Here is a 15,172-nt window from a genome sequence, read left to right as displayed (position 1 = left end):
TTGCTCAGAGTCCTGTAGCAGTGCCACAGCCCAGCTCACCTGACACCAAAGGAATTCTGATGATGTCCCTGCATTGCCAAAGGCTCCCATCAATCTCTAAAAGTTCCTTTGCAATCAAGTGTTTAAATTCCCTGTTAGAACTGGCAATCCTGAGTAAATGTCTCCTCTGCCTCAACACAAAACCAGTTTATGCCTCTTCCTGTACAGCCAAATTTTCTGAAACTTTTTGGGATAGATGCAAAACCAAGGAGGGAAGCAGAATTTGGGTCTCTGCAGAGCTGCATCCAACCATGTGGACACGGAGTTCATTCCACATGGGAATGATTTAGGGCACAGCTGAAGGCCACTCCCTGCTCTGCCCTGCAGCCAGAGGGGCAGGCTTTACACGGTGCCAAGGATTAGACACAGCACCTAAAACAATTCAATTCACGGAGAATTTGTGAGGAATAAACCCCAGAGTGTGAGAGGGAAGCGTGTGAACTGGAGCAGATACTGAACAGCCTAATCCTAATGATAAGAAATGCAAAGATGTGGGAATGATTTGCTTCAGCCTGTTCCTTTCTGCTGAACAACCACATTGCTCATTACTAAAGCAAAGAGAGCAGTTACAGCAAATCACTGCTGCTGTCACAAGTTAATGCTGCACCTCGAGTGAGATGTCTGAATAATCATCCACCACTTTGGGACAAATCCATTCTTTATGGCCTTAATCTTTGAGGGTTCAGGATTTGTCTTTGATGCAATAGGATGTGTTCAGCCTTTAGGAAAGCAAAAGAAGGGTTTAAAATTTAAGTGAGGGGAATCATAAGACCAGACCACAAGTGAAGTTGTGAACACATGCCAACTCCAGCAGGTATTTGGGAAGATAAATTTATTTGTGACTTATTCCCTGGAAATCGGGTGGAGAAGGCAGGAAAGCTGAAGGTCACTGGTGAGACAAGGGGATGTGATACCAATGAGATGAACCAACCTTACAGTGACTCAGTGACTCAAATGAGTTTGCTCTACTGAGCAGGAAATGTGTTAATATCTCCCAGCAGACAGGACCATCACAGGAAGTAAAATGCAGCAAGTTTTCCATTTTCCCCAGCTGGGAACCCTTCAAAATTCCCATGGGAATGTCCGAAAACCATCTGCATTTAGGCTAGGTTTTAGACATCTTCCCTCAGCCTTATTTTACCAATCAATTCAGTTACCATTAAAATGTTAGAGCTGAGCTGTTTGCCGCTGTAGATTTCAGGCACCAGGATTTAAAACCCCCCTGTTCTGAGGAGCTGCTGCAGCAGGAAGGTGGGCTGGTGCTTCAGGAGCAATGAAAGTTTGAAGTTTTCTTTTAAGGAGTCCCTAAGCAGGAGTACAGTATTGCTGAGCTCCTTAGATTTCTAAGAAGTCTATTTGGTGCTTTCATCTCCCTGACAGTCAGAAAAATGTTACACACGAGCCAGGAGTGCTCACCTCTCCCCAGTGACGGGATCAATCCTCCGCTGGGACAGGCGCTCCATGATGGACTCATAGGGGAGATTAAAGAAAAACACCCTGTGGAGAACACAACAATTAAGTGCATTAACATCCTGAGAACATCACTTGTGACCTTCAGAGGGTGTTAATCCTTACCCAAACGAAGAGCAGTTGTGGCAGTGGAAGTCCGCCCCCCCCCAAACCTGCAGTGTCACAAACACGAGCACGGGATTTCTCTGTGGCTTCTCCTCAGGTTTTGTTTGGTCTCCAGGCTCAGCAAGGCAGGAGATCTCAGACACAGGGACTGTGAGTGCTGTGTGCTCTGACAACACACTGTGGGGGGACACCGGTGGGGGAATTGCAGCTGGAGCCTCTCTCAGTCTGTCCCAGCCCCCTCTCCACCCAGCACTTCCCTCTGAACTCCTCTGAATCCACTTCCCAACCCAACCAGCGAACAGAATCACAATGACATGCCCCAAAAGGTAAATAAAAAACTCTGCTGTTCCTGTCAGGGACAGAGAAAGAGCTTTTCTGCCAGAATTATGCATTCCTCCAGTGCCCATGAGAGGGATTTTCCTCTTGCTGTTTCAGTCCACTTCCACTCCTTTTGCCCTTGTCTCCCCCCAGGGTGAGTCCTCTGCTCTCCCACTCCTGCCCTGCGTCCTTCAAAGCAGGATGAGTGGTAAGACAGAACACAAACCCCATGATGCTGCTGGCAATTCCCTGTCCCTTCCACCAGCACTGCCAGGGCATGGGGAGCAGCTCAGCACGGCTGGGCCTTGCTGGTGACACTGCTGAAAGGAAATATTAATGCTGAATGCTTCATTTGAAGATCAGAATCTGCAATTCCCATTGAGCCTGAGCGAGTGAGAGCTGCTCAGCATCTGAGAGAGGCAGCCCCACGGTGTCACTGGGGTGGGTTCCACACCAGGAACAGCTTTTCACCGGGGGATGGAGCAGGACTTGCCAACCCACTTCACACAGGTGACACAGATGCCCTGACATGGATGAAGGATGCAGAGCCAGAAAACAACATGCCCCACATGCACCCAGACACATCCCACTGCTGCACACAAACTGTTGTGCCCATCTCACATTGATTCCCTGTCCTTTTGGTTCATTATAATGGTCCTGTTCATTTTATATTCGTGTTCAAAAGCTTTTCAGCAGAAGAATCTTGACAAACTGCTGATCTTGAGCAGACACAAGTCCCCTGTTCCCCAGCTATTTGAGGCAGAGCAGATCTGCACAAAGACCACATTTAACAATTAGCTCAGAACAAAATAAAAAATAAGGCTTCCCTTTGAACCTATGAAAATAATTTTTCCCAACGAAGCACAACCTGAAGGCTGTAAATACATCTTTCTGTACAACACACCTTCTCCTGCTGCTGCCTTCAAGGCCAGGCTTCCTGTTTTCATTTTTGTCTGCTTCTCACAGGAGATACTGCGTGGTTTAGACATTCACCAAAGGAACATTTTACACTGACTGGGTGGGATCAGACCAGATGAAAGGCTGAGCTTTACCTTGGCATGCACATAGCAGATTACTAGAATCCTTTGTAGGATTTAAAGTTATGAAAATCATCTCTCTTTTCAAATGTTTACAGATAATGACTTCTATTCACACTGTGGTAACAAAATAACAGCCAGGAATAAAACATTCAAGATCTTGGAGATTCCAAAGACAGGAAAAGAACAACAGTTTCAACGCTCTTTTATCCCTTACACTCTTAACATTTTGTTTTTCTTTGTTTCTGTTGCCCAACAATGGCACAAAAACGTGATTGTCAGAACAGGTAACATCTGATGATATGTCTCAAGATGAATATTCTAGTAGAGAGGAACAACATTTATACAGTCATGATAATTGATACGGCTTCCTATTATATCCTGAGATAAACAAACCCACTGAAGGATAACCTGGCATATCAAGAAAGCTTGTCGTAATTCATAGTTAGGAACACAAAAAGTATTATGGTATTTGAAACAGAAGAGCCTAAAAAACTCCACTTAAAAAGCTGCCAACAAAATGAACTCTGAAAGCCTTGTCTGAGACTCTCTTCTTTTTGAAACAAGATGCTGCTTATTATCCAGTCTGGTGTCACCATTACAGAGGAGTGTAGGGGGAAGAAGTGGGAGGGTGCAGACATCCCTGCTAATATGGATTTTTTTTCCCCCACATGCATTGTGTAACAGCACACACAGAATTCACTGCAGAGCAGCGCAAACTCCCAATCCAAGGGTCCTTCCAGTGGAAGGTGGGATGCCTTACCCTGCCACTCCACACATCTCCCATAGATAAGAGAAAACACTCCCCAGGGCTGTCAGTTTAAAATTGTTCAAAAGCAGGGAAAAAAAAGATGAAGGGGAAAACCACTGACAGAACTACAGTCTAGACTTAAAATACTTCCAATTAGAAAGCTTTATTACCATTTTGAAGGAGACACATACCCCACACAGTCTATTATGCCACCCCAGGAGGTTTACTCACATGAGTAAAGCCTATTTACATGGATGCAGGCTGGGGAGTGTTAGCCTTGGCTATCTGATACATCTCCTGTAGCTCCTCAAGGTATTTCTGAGTAACATTTGGCCTCTGTCCCTCTCTCAGGCTGCTGTGACTCTGATCACATAACAAACTTGACCCTCCAACTGCCCAGGTAACACATTTATTGGATTTCTCTCAGAAATCCTCACAACACAGAGGGCTGCACCCATGACCTTGATCCAGCAGTAACTGGAACAACTCCCTGCAAGCACTGGATTCCTCTCCAAGCAGAGCTTGGCCCCTTCCACACAGCGAGCATGGTTTCCTCACATAAATGCATCCTCTGTAAAGCTCACTTTAGGAATCAGCCAGGCTTTGTATGTTGTAATGTGTCACAAGTCCTATCAAGGGGAAATATGAAACAGATGTCATCAGAATTGGTAGACAGGGAGGCGAGGAAACACAGCCTCATATCAAAGTACACGACATTACCCTGCTGGATTAGCATCCAGCACAGCTCCTCTTCCAGAGCTCCCAGTTCAGCTGCAGGAGGGGAGTGGTGCCAGTCAGCAGCAAGGTGAGGGGAGGGCTGGGCAGAGGGGCACCAGCAATCCTCACTCCTGTGCCACAGGGTCAGAATCCACCTACGGGCAACCAAAAATCACTGGCATTGGCTGGAGACTGTGGGGAAAACTTGGTGCAGCCTCTGAGCTCTCTGAGGACAAACTCTGACTCCCATCGAGTGAAACCAAGGGATTCCTAAGCACAGCTCTGTCCTCTCTCCTTTGTTCCATCTCCCAGGAGAGAGATGTGGGAAAAGGTCCAGTCCTGTCAGCTTTTACAGATAATAAAACTGTGAACACAAATGTTAAAAGGCACAAAAAAATCTGTGTGTCAGAATCCTGCCTCTCCCTCACTGTACTTGACATCACTTATCTAATCTAGTGCAGCTTCCAGATACATTAGAGAGATTAAATTCCAACAAATTAATAATGATGATGACACCTTCACTGTGTACCCAGTCAAATGAGAACTTGCTGCCTTTGGATGGTGATGAAATGTGTTCCAGCCCTAACAGCTGGAATATAACGCCATTTTCCTACCAGCCATCTGGCATTCCAAAAGAGTATTCCAGCCACTTCTGCCTTCTGGCTATTCAGCCAGTGTCATCGAAGAGCCTGGAGGTCACCAGGGCATCCTGATGCTCCCCTTGGCAAATGGATAGAGGAGAGGGAAGAGCAGGGGTGGCAGAGGTGTTATTTCACTCCAGATCTGAGACAGCATTTTTTTTGGAAAAATGTGTCCCAACCATGACATAAGTGAAGGAAGGATATGTGACCTACACAACAGCATTCGGCTAATCCTGAGCTGCATTTGTTCCAGATGGCAACCAACCCACTTAATCCAAGTTATTAACAACTGGCAGTGCTCAGTGCTGTCCTCACAAGAATTTATTTGGTGGTGGTTTTCCTGTTTTCTGGCTATAACGACACTGAATTCAAACACCTGTGAGGGAAAAATTAGGAGTGTTGCTGTAAGAGAAGCAGGTGCTGTGTGCCTGAATCCTGGAATCCCTGTGCTAGGGAATAAGGAATGCTAAGGACAGTCCCTTTCCAGGATGGCTGCACTGCCCTGCCAGCTGCCTTCACATCTCTAGAGAACTGAAGCTCTGCCTGTGAGCCAGGTCCTGTCATTTAAGCACAGCTGCTTTATGAGGCTGACCTAGATGGATCCAGATGTTGGCTGTTCTAGACCTGAGCTATTTACTGGGGTCAGATTCTCATCCTTGGCATTTCCCATTACTTGGAGTTGCTCTGGATTGACACTGGTGGAGTGGAGCCCGAAGCCAAGCCCTTTTTATAGAACTATTGTCTGTGAAATTAGATCTATACCAGTAAATCAAATTCATCCCTTGTTTTCATTTAAGGATGTGAAGACAACACAACAGGATATCTGAGACAGGATCCTGATCTCTACCTGGCTTTTAAAAACAGGCACTACTGACTTGCTTGTGGCTATACCAGGGCCTGATCAAGCTTTGCAACAAAGTTAGGATGCTTGAATTAAAACAAAAATACACCACCAGCCAACACTGGGCCACTTTTAATGCAGCTTTTAAACTTTTGAGTTGAAACTGCAACTTTAAAAATAGTAAGCTATTAATCTTTCCCTTATTTTCTTGACTCCTATATATCTTCTCTGTCGCAGGCAGGTACCAGCTGCCATATTCCCATTCTTCACGCTCTGCACTCTGCAAAAAAAAAGAGGCCCCTGCTGGCCAATTCTTGTTTAAAATTGTGCATAATTGATAGTGGCAAATCTACCCCAGCTGTGTCTAAAACCTCTCCAGGGGCAAGAAAAACACTCTCTGTGACTGTCATTAACTACTAAATTAGCAAGTGCTCCTGGCAGTTTACAACGTACCACATCAGTCTGCTTTAAAATAAAAAAGAATGTGAAGATCAGATGCCTGTGTGATCTCAAAGTTACAGCAAACTTTGCTGGCAGAACTTTGACAGACCCTCAGCTCAATCAGAGCAAAGAGATCAGGAAGGAGAGAGTGGAAGAAAGAGAGAGGAAGAGACACAAAGTTACCTCCTCTTCCAGGCAGACAAATAGAAAATGTCAAATTCAAGGCTAGAAATAATTGTGCCTTTCATAAGGCACAGAACATCTTACTCCATATGGAGACATCAACAGTGTTCCTGATGCTATGGCACAGTTCCCCATGGAAAACAACTCTCCTGGAGGACTCTGTTCTGCCAATGCACTGGCTGTGAGTTCTGTAATTGAAATATAAAGCTGAGGGAGAGATGAGGCCATTGAAGTGGAAGGATGCTGTAGGTCCTAAAAGGCCACCACAGGTACAATCCTTGTGTGATCCCTGGCACAAACACAAGCTCATCCCTCTGGTTCACAGAGCAGCCAAAGCAGGCGGGGAAGGGAATCACAGAGTTCTCACAAATGCATGGAAAAGCCTTGGGGGGCATCACGGACTGAACTGGCAGAGGGACAAAACCATCCCTAGAAACTGTCCTGAATTCAGGCAAACTCTAAGACTCTCATTGTTAAAACTGACCACATTCTTTGGTTTTAAAAGTTTCCAAAAGTGCACAAAACTGTACAAACTTCTGGATTCTACAAGCCAGACAGGAGTGGGATGGCAGCTTTGGTCACGGTACAAAAAACATCTGCATTGCAAAAAGGTCTTTTCCTTGGGTAGCACCACTGAGTGATCACAACAACATGACAAATCAAGTTAGTGGTCCAACTTGATAGGTACAAGGAGGTTCAGATTTGAGTCCCAGTGCCTAATTCCAGCTAAAACCCTGATCATTTTGTCTCTGTTGACTTTCCAGCCAGAGATACTGACTTGGATTAATCAGTTCCCCTAAATAATGTCCCCTTCCCCAGGGTATAAAGACACCTTGAACCTGAAACCTTGGCTAAGCCTCCTCTCAAGCACCATGGCCCAGACACAGGATCCCAAGCACGTTATATCTCCACAGTTACATTCTGCAACCCCAAATCCCCTCTTAAAAATTAAACCTGGTTACACAGATCCCATCTACCTTCTCCCAGCCTTGTTCAGGGGTCACTGCAGCTCTCACCAGGTGCTTTGCCCATGGGTAACCACACTACAACGGCCCTGCTGAGGCTGCACCACTGATTGGACATGAATCACAGTTTATTCCCTACCCTAAATACTCCTCTTGCATGTCTCTGCAATGGATAAAATGATCCTTATCTCTTATTTATGGAAGGAGCTGTTGGGAGGTTTTATTCACTGATTTCTCTCAAACTCTGGGATATCTTCTGATGAACGATGCTTGATTCTATTTTGGGAAGCAATTTCACCCTCTAGGCTTCAACCATAAGGGAAAATACATTGCATAAACACTAAAACACAGGTTAATCAGCACAAGTGTTTTGCTCATCGAGCTCTTACAGTGATTCATGCAATGACAAGCTATTTCCAGACACTGGATCTTTTCAAATGGATGCATTTCTGTCGAATAACTACAAAAGGCAGCTAAGTGGGGCACTATTCCCAGGACATGGCTGCTGGCCAGGGCTGTGAGATGAACAACATCCTTCATGGCTGCAGATGTTCCTTCCCTTCACCAGCAGTGCAGAGTAATGACTCTGGTAGATGTTTTCCACCCGCAGCTGGATGAGCTGGGCTGCACCAGTGCAGACAGCCGAGGTGACAGGGTCCCTCCCGTGTCCCACCCCACCAGCCCGGTGGCTCAGCAGCGTCCCAGCAGGTGCCACACCAGCTCACACAGGGGGAACAGGCACTGGTGCCTGTCTGGCAGAACAATGGGCTGGGTCTGGAGCTGGGATAAAGCAAAGCAGCTCCATGGATTCACAGCAGCAAGGAACTCCAGGCCTTTGGGCAGCCAGAGCCCTTCCAGTGGTCTGCAGGACTCGGGTCTGTGCAAACCTTACAGAGCACAGTGAAAGGCACACAGAGACACAGCAAATGCCTTTGTAGGAGTGGCTTCGATGCATTTTTAAAGCTTCTTTTGAGGAGGCAACATTAACTCTTTCCATGTGTAATAAGTAGCTTGGATGCATTAATACCTCCATTCAAAACTGCTTTACATTTCTCCCCTCATTTCTATTCTTTGCCTCCTCCTTATTCTCAGCTGTTATTCCAGCATCTTTGCATTCCCCCTGGAGTTCATTCCAGCGGTGCTTTATGAATCACAGAATAAGATGGCAGCCAGCAGTGCTTTAGAGAAGTGTGGCTGGCACGATTTCTGCCCTGCACAAGGTTAATCAAACCCCTTCTCAGATAATCCACAGCCTCTGCAGCCCCAGAGGCCTGAGGTCAGGAACCTGAGCCCTCTCCCCCAAATGCAGGCGTGTTTCCTCAGATCCCTGCAACCCTGCCCTGCAATAATTAGATTCTGCAAAGCAAATCTGGAGCAGAGCAACAACTCCAGGGTTAAGCACCAGCAAACTCATCTCAGGACTGATGCCTTTGCTACCTGTCTGCAGCTTTGCTCCAGCACCTCCTGCTCCTAACAAGGAAGCCCATACTTTTTGTCCTTATTAAATAAACGGAATCAAATTTAGAGTAAATGATGTTTAACCCCCACCCCCAAGATTTAAACACTAACTTTTGTCGTTAGTAAGATATTTGGTACGTAAAAATAAATAAAAGAACTGACACCAAAAAAGTGTATGATTTGGGGGCAAGGGGAGGGAATAAAAGAATGGATTATAATGTGTCATTTTATATATGTGTCAAAGGAAACCAATTTCATAATAGGGAATAAAAATTCCCTCTTTAAATACTGTCAAATAAATCCTCAAATGTAATAGGGTTCACTTCTGGGGAAAGGAAAACTAAATCTGATTAAATATTAATGTGGCGTAGTATTAATTAAGAGAGAAAAAAGTCCATCAAGAGAACCCCAATATGTTTACTGTGTCCCCAGGAAGCTGGAAAATTTCACAATCAAGTGTGTAAATGTTCTAAAAAAGGGTCCTGAATATTTTATGAATATTTGTCATAAAACAGAAATAATAACCACTGTGCAGAGCTATTAGAATTAATATTTATGCTGCCAGCCATGAAATATTCATGGGGACAGAGAAAGGGGGGCCCGTAAGACAAGAATTAATTTACATTGGGCTTGGTTTACCCGCTGGCTTGATGTTTAAAGACGGCTTGACAAGGCTCCATATGAATCCGTCAGTCACTTGCAGCGGTAGGTGGGGTGAAGGCAGGGAGAGAGGCGGGGGGGGAGCGGGTCCAGGCTGCTGACAGCTCACAGATTGAGTTTCTGACAGCCCTTAAAAAATCTAAACGGCCCCCCACCTTTTTTTCCTTCTTCCATTGCCCAAGGCGCTCTGTACTGCCACCGTTCATCCGATCTCCCCTTCCATCTGCTGAAATTAAGGAATTAATGAGCGCTATACACTTTACAGCAGGCCCCAGGAATGTTTACTGGTGATTAAATTATAATGCAGCCGAGCTGTATAATTCATGAACCAATTAAAGGAAGTGTTAGTTGATTTGATGGGATGAGGACGTACAAAAAGCATTTAACTAATAGGGAACCGTGGGCTGCCGGGCGCTTTGGCTTTCTCGGATTACGCGGCTAATTGCTCTGCTTTATAGGGCTGTCACAGATAGCCATACATATTTCATTGTTCTCAAATACTTCAATTGTTTGCTTTCGTGTTGCTGCTGTAATATGTAGAAGCCCAGCCAAACTTCAGTGTAGTTAAAGCACTACTCTGCAAAAGCAGGTTGCTCTGGGAGGAGGGAGGGACGAGAAGGGCACGAGGAGAAGGCTGGCTGAAAAGGAGTAACTTAAAGCCTCAGAGTTAAATGTCACTCAGCAATTACATGATTAAAAGGTGCAACATATGATAGTCTTTTGTTTTACAACTTTTTGGACACTAATATTCTATGCTGACTTCACCACGGAGAAAATATTGGTGCGCTGAGCTGCTTTTTGTTTTTCTAATACTGAGGAGCGAACGAAGAAGGTGGAGAGGGGAGTATATTAAAAAAAAATCCAGCAAGGAAGAGCTAGATTGCTTTGGTTATCAAGAATAACACATCGTGGTTAAACTTATGTGGTTTGATATTCTAAAACACACGAGAGATGAAGGAGGTTGACTTCCCATCCAGGAGAATGCTCGGTGTCTAATTCAGAGAGCTGCTGAGTCGTGCGAGTCATCCCAACAACTCCACTTTGCACAAGGAAGGGGGGAATTTGCCATTCCGGCTGTTTCACAAAGCACTCCCCCACAGCTGACAGGCCACAGGGTTTGCTGAAACAGATTCTCTGGATTTGAAGGGGACCATCAGTCAAGTTACTCCTCAGTCAAAACAGGCATGTTCTTCCAGCAGTGAAATCCCCAGCCCATATCCAGAGGTACTGCTGAAGAAATTAGGGACCATCAGATAAACATCACACACAGGCACTGTTTTGTGGTTAGACCCTGGAATCTACTGAGTAAACAACAAGCTGGGTGAATATTGGATTTCTGCATCTCAGTGATGAAGACTGCAGAACTCCATGTGTCCCTGACAAGGTGTTTTGTCACCCACCTGAGGGACACTGTGGTAAATCCTGACCTAATTGGAGCTTTCCATTCCAAAGTGTTGTACAAACACCAGCTCAGCAACTTCCAAGATAGGTTATTATGTAAAGTTTATAATCTGGTTCATCCCTTTCCTCGCAGCTGTTCTCTCTGGGATTTGGGTTTGGAAAAGGGAGGCAAGAGTCCTACATTCAGTGAACACTTACTTTTCTTTTATAAAAAGCACAGCAAACCTAAGTGGCCCCAGAAAGAAGGAGCTGCACATCCCATTTCCCAGGGCAGCACTCAGATTAGCAGGCTCGGGCCAGTCTGGGTGGAATAAAAAATTGGCGTATTAAAGAAAAAAGATTTCTCATATAGTTTGACACTGATGTTAAAAAGATACCACACAAATTAAAAAAAAAAAAATTTAAATAATCCCCTTTATTCAGAACTACCATATATTGATAGTGTGTCCCCATTTTCTGGGTTAAGTGATGCAAAACTTTGGCTTAAGACATTAGTTTAACAGGTAGGCTCCAAAAAAAGGGATAATGACACCAGTGACACAGCAGGAAAACTTGTCACCAGCCCACTGGGAGGCTGAGGAAAATGGAAATTGGATTGCCTGCTCTAGAAAATAGAAAGGTTAAATTGTCTGCGAGATAAAGTTGATCCTAAACTCACCTAAGTGGGCAGTGCCTTGCCTGTGAGATCTGACTTTCCAGATAATCATGGGGACAGTTCTACACACAACATGCGACTTTGGGGGGCTTTGAACTACCCATTGTAGGATTAAATACATCTGCAATTTGGTAAAATCCATCCGATTACATTTCTGACATTCAGCACCTGGGACAGCAGCAAAGAGTGCTCATTAATGACAAAAGAAGTGTTTGTGCAGACAAAGTGAGCTCAGACTCTGTCCCAGGAACAGCGAGCAGCAGAACGTGGGCATTACCTGGGAGAAAAGCAGGGGTGAGAGCAGCTCAGGAATCACTCTGTGCCAGGGATTGCTAACAGGAAACGTCAGAACTTGGCAATGTCAAGGAATCAGAGGCACTGCAGAAAGTATTTTCTTTGTGTCTTTTGAAGTGCCCTGGATACAATCAATCATACTGAAAAAAACCTCCTATATTTCGGTTCAATGTGGAAAGGGCTATTTGCATTTCAATATGTTCAACTTATCCTGCCAATAAAAACATGGAATCATGAAGAAGAGATCAGGCCACTGGAGTGAAAAACAAGAGATGACATCCTGCAGACCTTTCAGATAAAACAACTTCTTGTTTGTAACATTTCTGTTGATGTCCCAATATTTCTGAATGATTGAGTTTTCAAATGAGATCAGTCAGCATGCAAATAAGGAAACAGGATCAAGACATCTCCCATATCTGATTGGATAGAGAAATTATCAAAAGACCCTTTTTTCATATCAAATTTCCATCACAAAAGGTCAAACTTTCAACTCCCATTACTTTTGCTAACTGCATTTCACTGTGCCTGCCAGCTCAATGCCGCTGCTGTTTTCAGAGGAAAAACAGAGAAATAACAAACGATTCCATCTTCTCCCACATCTGTCAGACAGGATGGACAAACACTTTTTAATCTTATTCAATTTTTCTCTACAGCCCTCAAAATCCTTGCAGCCAAAACATCCCTTCTAACCTGATTAGCTATTCCTGGGTTGTTTTTATTTTTCTTACAGGTTCTCTTCTTATTTTCTAGCCCACAGACTGACAGAGCACCAGCTGTGTTGCCAGAATGTTTTGTCCTACAATTTGGCCATTTAAAACACTTTTTGGTGTGTGCTTTCCTAAAATATATGTCCCTGTGTTGTCTGGCTGGACTGATGCCTAAACACACAAGTAATGGATGGTCCAGAAATGGCCCAAGACTCAAAACACTCAGCTCACACAAACTCAGAGGAGTAGCTCAGCATCCTGAGGTGCCATCCACTGCTTTTCAGGTTTAAAGCTGAATTTTGAACAGCGGGGATAGCAAGTGGGGCAAGCACAAGAAAAATGAATTCATTAGTAAATTGGCAGGACTCGATGTATTTGTTGCTCCTGGTCCCATAAAAATTCTCCCTCAACATTATTATCATTGCAACATATATAACCCATCAGATCAGTACCTAGAGATTTCTGTTAGTCTGATTTTCTCTGTTGTTCTTATTACTCAACAACTAAATGCTTCACAAAGCCATTTCCTACAGAAATATTTATGTTCCCAAATGTTTATTGGCCCCTCTATCATGATCAAGCTTTTATGAGCACTCTATACAGAACTGTGAATTAAATACATAATTCCTGCTCTATCAGATCTTGGCTCGGTGCTGTGTTTGTCTATTTCACACAGCCAGGCACTGTGGTGAACCACAGAACACCTTACAGAAAATCTAATTTATATGGTAAAGATATTTCTATCCACACCCACTGTATGGGCTGGTGATTACAGGAAGCTAATGAGGAAGAGGAGGATTGAGGGTTTAAATTCCATTAAAGGCTTTTATTCTTTGTGCTGGTTTTCCTGAACAACCTCTTCCAGCGATTTCTACACAACCACAGGCTCTGAACCATCACAGGCTGGAAGGAGATGGAGGAAATGTCACATAAATTCTTCTCCCTGGCTTGCTCCAGATCACACAGGTGCCCTCAACAGCTCAGCTGCATGGAATCATCGACCCTCAATCCCTTGGAATCTGCTCCTGCTGGCAGCTCTGAGCCATGACCACTGAAGAGCTCAGATCAGGAGCTGTTCCCCCAGATAATTTTCTTCATCTCTAATTTTTCCTTTTCTTTCTCTTCTCCTGTTGACCAGAAGTGGTGTTTTTTCAGTCTCGATGTAGCTACTAAACTAAAATTTTGGCCTCTCTACCAACATCAGATCAATGTTCTCAGCTTTTTTTTACCTAACAAATGCCAGATGCAGAATACAAGGACACTTGTAGGTTCTTGGGAATGGCTGGAGCTGTGCCAGGGAAGGTTTAGGTTGGAATTAGGAGAAGGTTCTGCCCCCCCGAGGGTGGTGTGGCACTGAACAGGCTCCTCAGGGAATGGGCACGGCCTCAGAGCTCCAGGAATGTTTGGACAGCAGGGAACATGGTGGGATTGTTGGGCTGTCTGTGCAGGCCCAGAAGCTGGACTCAGTGATCCTTGTGGGTCCCTTCCAGCTCAGGATATTCTGTGATTCTACAAAAATAACAGTGAATATATTTTATCTAGAATTCTCTGCTCTTCACAAGTCTATTACTGTTGACACACTAATCACCAGGCCACTTAAATGGATAAAAAGTCATTATCTGAAAGGTTAAAATCTGTAGTGTTCTCTTTTTTTCTGAGAAAAGTCTGGTCAAAGGAATTTTGAAGATGAGCTGAGGATTTCAGTCATTAGGTAAGGCCTGGAGCTCACGGGATTTAATAATGGGCTCTTCAGAGTAGATGAAGAAAATATAAAAGATGTGCTGACTGGAAACTATATTTGACATTCAGATACATTCAAGCTGAGGTGTGGGATTCTAATGATGAGTAACTGCATAGTAAGTTATTCACTCTTGGATTGATTGCACAGGCAACTTTTAAACAGAGTGATTTTTCCTCCAAAAGATATTCTAGCTCAAACAAGACTCTGTCTGAGTCTGTTGTGAATTACAATGCATTTGGAATTAATCAGACATTTAACAAAAAAGAAGAAGATGGATTTTTCTTAGAACTGTTTAAAATAAAGACTCCTGTTCCTGAAAGGCCTAACCACTTTGTGTAACTGTTTGTACCCAGAAATAAACTGAAGGAAAGGGCACTCACCTCCACTTGCAGCTTGCACATACCAGGAAAATATGAAAAGCTGAATATTTGTATTATTTTCTCCTTAATACAACACAGAATCCTGCATAACACCATAATGAAAAACACTTTTCACAAAATCAAATCCTCTGGTTCTTCTGAGGGCAAAACTTCCAGGTTACCCAACAATTAAGGATTTTCCAAATGCACAGTTCAGACAACCACACAAACTCACCAGCACAGACTTGGTGCACCTTGTAAGAATGAGGCACTTTCACAAACACCAGCCCTTTGCAGAGTGTTTTCTGAGGGCAGGGAGGAAACCAGAACAGGTTTTTGTGTCGGCTTCCAGGAAAGAGCTTACACAGCCATTACCATAAACCACCCCA

At 44.2% G+C, this 15,172-nt stretch overlaps 1 protein-coding gene across 4 annotated transcripts in view; it reads right to left on the bottom strand.

Moving 5' to 3' along the window:
* AK8 (adenylate kinase 8) overlaps nt 1-15,172 on the bottom strand; it is a 63,662-nt gene that overhangs the window by 1,172 nt on the left and 47,318 nt on the right. For all 4 annotated transcript variants that reach the window (XM_008642190.2, XM_017745672.1, XM_017745671.1 and 1 more), the window contains one exon: nt 1,456-1,536. In XM_008642190.2, coding sequence (XP_008640412.1) covers nt 1,456-1,536 — 81 coding nt within the window. The remainder of the gene's footprint in view (nt 1-1,455; nt 1,537-15,172) is intronic.

This window comes from Corvus brachyrhynchos, unplaced genomic scaffold, assembly GCF_000691975.1.
Source record: "Corvus brachyrhynchos isolate BGI_N302 unplaced genomic scaffold, ASM69197v1 scaffold59, whole genome shotgun sequence".
NCBI classification, from domain to species: Eukaryota; Metazoa; Chordata; class Aves; order Passeriformes; family Corvidae; genus Corvus; species Corvus brachyrhynchos.
This window is presented reverse-complemented; position numbering and strand designations above follow the sequence as displayed.